At 39.2% G+C, this 8055-nt stretch overlaps 1 protein-coding gene across 4 annotated transcripts in view; it reads left to right on the top strand.

The window, feature by feature from the left end:
- The window catches only part of Col19a1 (collagen type XIX alpha 1 chain), a 313337-nt gene extending 306741 nt beyond the window's left edge, over positions 1-6596 (top strand). For 2 of the 4 annotated variants that reach the window (XM_029483553.1, XM_021163060.2), the window contains 2 exons: positions 1563-1640; positions 1788-6596. In XM_029483553.1, the coding sequence (XP_029339413.1) occupies positions 1563-1640; positions 1788-1915 (206 nt within the window). In that variant the 3' untranslated portion in view covers positions 1916-6596. The remainder of the gene's footprint in view (positions 1-1562; positions 1641-1787) is intronic. The other 2 variants (XM_029483550.1, XM_029483544.1) reach the window with 2 other exon arrangements.
- The last annotated feature ends 1459 nt before the right edge of the window (positions 6597-8055 follow it).

Raw genomic sequence — 8055 nt, 5'->3', positions numbered from 1 at the left:
AACTAGTTCTTGGATAGTTCTAACGTGTTCAAAAGAAAAAAAAAAAAGTTAGCAGTTGACCGCCCTTGAAAATGGGACGTGATTGTAAGTCAAAATGGCCAAAGGGTTCAGCAGCCAGTTAGTGGAGCAAAGCAAGGGACGCTAAACACACTCGTGTGTGTGTGTGTGTGTGTGTGTGTGTATCTGTGTGTCTGTGTGTCTGTGTGTGTGTGTCTGTGTGTGTGTGTCTGTGTGTGTGTGTCTGTCTGTGTGTGTGTGTGTCTGTGTGTGTGTGTCTGTGTGTGTCTGTGTGTGTGTCTGTGTGTGCATGTGTGTGTCTGTGTGTGTGTGTCTGTGTGTGCATGTGTCTGTGTGTGTGTGTCTGTGTGTGTGTGTCTGTGTGTGTCTGTGTGTGCATGTGTGTGTGTGTCTGTGTGTGTGTCTGTGTGTGCATGTGTGTGTGTGTCTGTGTGTGTGTCTGTGTGTGCATGTGTGTGCATGTGTGTGTGTGTCTGTGTGTCTGTGTGTGTGTGTCTGTGTGTGCATGTGTGTGTGTGTGCATGTGTGCGTGTGCCTGTGTGTGTGTTTGTGTGTGCCTGTGTGCCTCTGTGTATGTGTGTGTGCGCGTGTGTGTGTGCCTGTGTGCCTGTGTGCGTGTGTGGCTGTACATGTGCGTATAGGGTATGGCCATACAAATGCAATGCCGGCAGAAGCTAGAACTGTTTCTGAGTTCATGCCGATGATGATGCTTCTCCACTCACCATATATTAACTATCCAGTTCACATTTATCATACATTAAACATAAATATGAGGTTGGGCACAGTAAAGCACAGAGAACCTTACAGATACACAGTGATAGATAAAGTCTTAGCAAGCCAAGCTTTAGTGAGATATTGCCACTACACATAATACTTAAATGCACTATTCATATCTTCTCTTATATGTTTATGATAGATGTGTGAGCCCGCTTCAACAGAAATTCCGATGGGGGTCTAGGTACATGTAATGGGAAAGACATACACAGAAAGAATTTTGTTGTGTATGAGAACAGAGAGCATATGGATACGGGCTTTAGTGTAATAATTAAATGAATTAAATAGTTAATAAATAACTAATTAAATAAAGTAGAGGAGCAAGAAACTCATAATCTCAATGTCAGCAGAACACAAATTTGAGTCAAATCAGTTTAAGATGAAAACACAAAATGCTTTCCTATGACATTTAAATGCTAAGGACCAGACATTTTAGCTATGCTATGAGAGAAGAGTACGAGAAATTCTCGAAGTACTCAAGATGTATTTTTTCAAGATCGACTTTTATTATTTAAAAAAAAAAATAAATCTCACTATCAAAATCGCGGTTTGTTTTAACATAATAGATTAGCTGCATAATTGCCAGGTTCTCCATGCTTTATCATGCTCAACCTACATTTGTGTTTAATGCATAAATGTGAGATAAATCCTAATTCATGATGAGTAAAGAAATAACGTTAACAGCAGGACTCGGGAAGCAGTACTTTCATGCGCATCAGTGCGGTACACGCCTCCTTTCACGCCTCCTTTTGTATCTGTCTCTCATCCAGGCTACCGAGGACAGAAGGGAGAAAGAGGTGAACCTGGAATTGGGCTGCCGGGGAGTCCGGGTCTTCCTGGATCTTCAGGTAATAGACTTATTATCTCTATGCAAACAGTTCTCTCAGGATAGGCCTTTTCTCCCCTGTGGACCTCATGTGTTCAGCTGAAGGAGAGAGGGAGGCAGGCAGGATCGCATGTGACCCAATTTCTCATGGTGTGTTTTATTTCCTCAGCAGTGGGTTTGCCGGGCTCACCAGGTGCCCCGGGGCCTCAAGGACCCCCGGGACCCAGTGGAAGATGTAATCCAGAAGATTGCCTCTATCCTGCACCTCCTCCCCACCAGCAGGCAGGCGGGAAGTGAAAAAGATGGAGGAAGACATCGCGTCTACTGCTATCTCCAGGCCACTTGAGCCGCCACTGCAGGCTTCACAACCACGTGCTCTCAAGGCTTACGAGTTTTTGGACTGCTTTATTTTATTTTTCTGAAACAGGAGCAGACATCCAAAGCAACCATCTGAGTCCTATTCTGACAGTAAGAGCAGATCCGTATTTTCAGATGTTTGCCAACTTCTTTCCATACGCTCTGTTTTATTGTGGCTCTGAGTTCTAAGGCTTCGGAAGAAAAATGCAAGCGAGCCTGTCACGGGCTCTTCAGGAAAAAAAATCACGTGAGACGATTTGGTACACAGACGACACAGACCTTGTGAACTCGTCAACGTGACTAGCTTTTGATTCCTGAATTTTAACTTTTCTAACTTATCTTGATTATTTTCTTCATATTTGAATTTACTATCGTTTTAGTTTTTCTTTCTGCTCTTTTGAGATTGAAGTAGTACATTATTACTGCTGTTGACTGTCTTAGGACTGATTTTCACAAGAAGTCCTATACTGTCCTATATTCATTCGATTTATGCAGAAAAAATATGCAATAAGAGATTCGCTTCTAACTTATTAAAAACAAAACTATGTGAGACTCTTTATCAGGAAGCCCCCAAAGTCATCATAGCCAACTACTGAAATGCTTTTGGCTTTTTTTGGAGCACGCCTCACTGACACGAACACATGCTACATTAAAAAAAAAAAAAAAATGAAGAATCAACTTGACCCTATACCCAAGTCTGTGAGTCTCCTATGGTGAACTAAAAGTGGTTTGTCTTCTCGAAGCCATTCTTGGTGGTAAAGGCGCCAGGCTGTCTTTGGTACCTGGCAGGTTTTAGCAGCCTAGCAAGACCTTTGTGCTTCTTTATGCATTCTTTTTTTCTGACTTTATGATCCCCAGACCCGACCCGCCATCAGAGAAAAGCACAGGATTTGTAATGACCCAGAAAAGAGGAGTCCTCATCTTGGAAACAGAGCGGAGGGTCAGCAAAGGCATGTTGAGTAAGTGAAGCCCTCATGCTCTTAGAAGATGAATGTTTCCTCAGAAACCATCGAAAGGTCCAGCTCAGCAGAGGAAAGCCAAGAGACTTCACCCGAAAGTCACTATGTGCTTCAAAACCGCATGCTCAGGGGTTAGGGATTTGACTTCGCAGTGGAGTGCTTGCCTAGCAAGCAGCGTGGCCTTGGGTTCCGTCCTCAGCCCCGGAGGAAAGAAACATACTTGCTCTGAAAGGAAGCAAAATCCCAGTGGTCTTGGCTGAAAATCTTTTTACTCCCTACCTGTTCATTGCTTGGAGAAACCTTGGGTGGGGAAAACTGATTTCCTAGAATACTGAGCACAAGGTACAAGGGCTTTGCTGATAGTTAGCTCGTGGGTACCACTGACGCTGAGAGCATGCCACCAGAGCCCTTCAGTCTCATGCCTCTAAGAGCATAGGATTAGAGAGGATGATTTTGGTCTGTTCATTGAAAAAAGACAATGGGTATAGAAAAGCAACCCACTGAAAGTGGGAAAAGCTGTGAACAGTGTTTTCCTGAGAAGCATGCCTGACATCAGGCAGAATTTGTTTAAATGCACCCATGATTTGAACTGGTTTTCATTATAAACAAATGAGCTGCTGGCCCGGTACTGTCAACATGGCTGTGCATAAAATAACCTTTTAGGTATTTCATATTGAGTTTTGCTGTATATTTCAATCCAAGTTTATTTATTTTCCAAGTCTACTTTATTTATTTCCACTGTTTTGGGCTTAAAATTGCTTATTCCTTTGTTTTCTTTTGTATTCAATACCTACAATGGTGCTGTGTTTTTAACTTGCACAATTGGAGTATGCAAATGTTTGCATAAGTGTCTTCATAGCCAACTGATAATCTACCCCCCAAATGTATATAAGGTGAAAAGTTGGTGCTATGTGTATATTTTGAGCTTCTAATTTGTTGAATTTTCTGAAAACATACACTTTACCTGGCATATTAATTTACTTGAATTTGCTGTATAGCAAAGACTTTTCTATGTTTTCAAAGATTATTTTTCATATTAATTGACAGGTTATTTATCCTTTTGCATTTTGGATTATTCAAAAATATTTATTTTGTAATTTTAATATTTTCATGAACATTTTATTTGGCTGGTGGTGGGTGATTAGTGTATTTGGTAGTTTGTTTTTGTTTTTTTGTTTATTTATTTTTTTTGGTTGATCAATTGATATGATACAACTCATTTTCTTGTTTTGCAAATTATATTTACTCCAGTTCCACAGAACAGAATTCTTTCTTACAAATTGGGTGGTTCTTACTCCTCCTTTTCCTAATTTTTGTGACTGCATGACTGGCTTATTCCTGTTTCAAGGATTTAGATTTGTTCCCATGGCTTGAGGACTCTGTCACGGTGATTCAAGCTCATTTTTAGAACTTGGGACATGTGACTGATTCTGACATAAGCAGAGAGATGGGCCTGGGTGATACAGCTCAAACCATCAATCTACGGTTATTCGTCTTCAGGTTTTCTTTTCTTCTGCCTTGGCTCTATTTGTAACAAAAAGCTTTAAGGAGCACTTGGTCAGGCTAACACAACAAAGAAATTGGCAGGTTCTCAGCCCCTTCGTAAAAACAAACAGGATAATTTGGTCCCCAAAGCAGGATAAGGAATATCCCACTAAATAACCATTTGTTCCTGGTATTGTTTATAGCAAAGGAAAAGAATTATCGATTTTCTCTCATTTTGTACTTCAGATCTGCTTAAATACAAAATAATTACAGGCCACAGTGGCAATGTTAAAACTGTTTTGTTTTGTTTTTTTCCGTAAACAAGGATGTCTGAATTCAAGTAAGTCCTAAACTACACCAGTTCAGTTAGCAATTTTTGGTAGAATTTTCTTATGTAGAGAAGATCTGTCCTCCATTAAAATCTGCTTTGCTTTTAGAATCTAAAGAAAGAGAATATATGTGTGCATTGTTCCTCCCAGCTGAAGACATTGGCCATTACTCCTAACCACAGTGGATTCTTCAACTTCTTACCTTAACCAGAGCTGTGTAGTCACTTCAACCTGTGTGGTCCCCTCCCCACCACCACCACCACCTTTGGAAAATTAAACCTTTGCCTACTTATAGAGACTAAGGAATTATTTTATGATATACTGCCTAAATTCTCATTTAATGTTCAGCTTATAAAGTAATTTCCACGACTATGTCTTAGACATTAATTATGGCTTAGCTCTTCTGCAGCTTCTGAGAAGCTTATGATATACCTCCTACTGTCCACAAGGTGGTGTCTGAGGCAGTTTGTTCAGAACTGAACACGGATTCACAGAAGCCTAGAACCTGGAAAAGTCTGGTGAACAACTAAGTCACACATTGGCCCTTGCACTTTATTTTTGGCAATATTCTTTGTAAATTATATTTCATTTTACTAATTAGTGTTTTTCCAAATTTTCAGTATCTTTGTAAAGCAGGCACAATAACTTTTGGTTTGTTGATTTTTTTCACTTGTATTTATTGACTGTGTGTATACCCATACTTGTATGCAAATCTGCTATAAGGTTGTCTTATGCTACTATTGTATTTTCGTAACTAACGTTCACACACCGGCACACACCTGCATTCATCCTCCCTTGCAGACAGAGCAGACATTCTTTTGACAAATGAAAACACTTAGCTTACCGCAAGAAGTAGACAATGTATACTGCACGATGTCCAAACTCCTAACTGCGCTAGATAAATTTGTACAGTGTCTATTTTCCTAGAAACATGGCACTATTTAACAATGGTTTTCAGAATTCCATCTTTTTCTTTTAATGCCATCTTTTTTCCAGTGTTGGTAATTCTATCCAAGACAGAAGTAAGTCCAGTGATGCTGAGGCTGTTTGAGTGACCTTTGAATGACCTATGGAAGAGCTGAGCAGAGTTGACCTTTGCCCTTGTTCTGAGTTACTTACCGTACTTGTTTATATGCATCTACTTTGTAAAGACTCATGGTGTTTTCTATCCTGGCTACATAGCAGGATACATACATACATACATACATACATACATACATACACACATACACTCCCCACCCTGGCCCTTTTATTCCTCTTCTCCCAGAGATTGACCAGACCCCTATGAGGAGATCCCGAGCAGAATTTATTAACCCTTTAAGTCATGTGCATCAATGTCATGTCGACCATTGGCATTCATTCGTCAGCCAGTAGGTATAGTAGCATTTGTTGTGTTCAATTTGTTCAATGAAGAGGACTTACAGGAATCAGGAAAAGAGGTTATCTGTGTTTCTATTTATTAATGTAGTTGGAGCTATCATGGTAACATTTCACTGAGCAAAATCATATAGAAAATCTCATCATTTTGGTTGAATTGACCTCAGCTCCAAGAGGACACAAGGAACACTAGGGCAGAGAAGTAGACCCAGCAAGAAAAAAAAATTATCCAAAAGATGATACAAAGCTAGGAACATCTACATGGAAAAATTTTAAGATTAATTCCAGTAGTGCTTTGTGGTAGAACTCAAGAAGTGAACTTCTTGCTTCAGCAACACAGGCATCACTAAACTCAGGACTAACAACTTAAAATTTAACTCAAGTCTGGGTGTTGGCTTGACCATAATAAACTTATGAGCATAAAGATGCAATTTTACAACTTTCTATTTTGCTGTGGTACTTAAGAAGCATTGGGAGGATAAATACTTTGGGTGAATTTAAATTCCGATTGTGTTACAGAATAACTACTTATTTTAAAAATAATATTTGGGGGTGTATTTTTATCCATTTTGTTTGTTCACTATCTTACCTCATCATCTACTAAGGTTTAATTTTATTACACTTCTGTTAAGTGGAGTGCTACTCAGTTTATTATAAACCCTGGTGAATCTATGCTTGCAGGCGCTGCTTCCTCTAGCTTTATTATGTGCGGTGAACGTGTTTCCTCTCTCAGCAATAAAGGAGTCGACTATAAATCAGGGAACTCCAAGGTGCGATTCTTAGCACTGTGTCTACACTTTAGCCCTTCTCAGCAGCGGAAGCCCCAGAACAATTCTATTCTGCTAAGTCTTAGCCACACTGAAGAAACTTCATAATCAGCCTCACGCCAGGGGCAAACCCACAGCATCCAGGGAGCCCGAGACTGCTCGATTCCAAGGACTCACAGTTTGGACGTATAACCTACCTCCCTGGCAGCTCATGAAAAGACCAGTATATTGATTTCAGATGAGAATTATAAACAACACCAACAGCCAGAGGGAGCCCAAAATGATGCTCTCTTCTAGCAGAGACTAAAATCAATTTAGACTCTTTGCTGGAGAGAACTCAAAGAAAGCTACGAAGCATCACAAGTAATTGTCCCCTTTTAATAAGTTTGTCAGTGTGTCAATAAGTATTTAAATGCACAGTGTGTTTTCTAACAGAAATTAATTATGATAAAATAGGCCAGTGGCTTTGTGTGACGCTATGGATTAGCTAATGACTTAAACAGTTCTTGACTGTTCTTACCTTCGTATTTCCTCATGATAAATTAAGTAGGTGCTCTCTAAAGAATATTATTATCTTCTCTTATGCAGCTGTGGACTTGGAGAACAAATAAAAACACATCAAAACAGACTTAAATGAGAAGACACAGATCCCAAAAAGTTTATTAGAGTCAATTCCCCCCCCCCGTTTGTTCCCTTCAGAAATTAATGTGGAATGAAAGGCAGTATACAAAAATATGGTGAAAAGAAAGTTAGTGTTAATCACCATTTATTAAGACTACAAATATCTATCAAATAGAATCCTTCTTCCAATAACGAAATCTATCACACATGCTACAGTTCTTCAGATAACATTCTAAATACAATTTGAGTATGTATATTGCATATATGGTATTAAAATCAGCCAATTTATCTAATATATTCTGAGCCAACATATATTACAGTTCAGCATCACAAGTTTATTCTTTTAAAAAAAAAACTTAAGTGCATACCTGGAAAGTATTTTACTACATAAAATGGCAACCTACAAGTCTTAAGCGCAAATATTATCTCGTAGTTTTAAGATAGTTTAGGACCATATTCATTTGTACCAGAATAAATAAAGGCAATTCCCTTGACATTTGGAGTTATTTGTGTCATGAGTGATTTTCAACGTCTACTGGTTA

This window comes from Mus caroli, chromosome 1 (assembly GCF_900094665.2).
Source record: "Mus caroli chromosome 1, CAROLI_EIJ_v1.1, whole genome shotgun sequence".
Classification (NCBI taxonomy): Eukaryota; Metazoa; Chordata; class Mammalia; order Rodentia; family Muridae; genus Mus; species Mus caroli.
The sequence above is the reverse complement of the archived record's forward strand: the minus strand, read 5'-3'. Positions and strand labels throughout refer to the sequence as shown.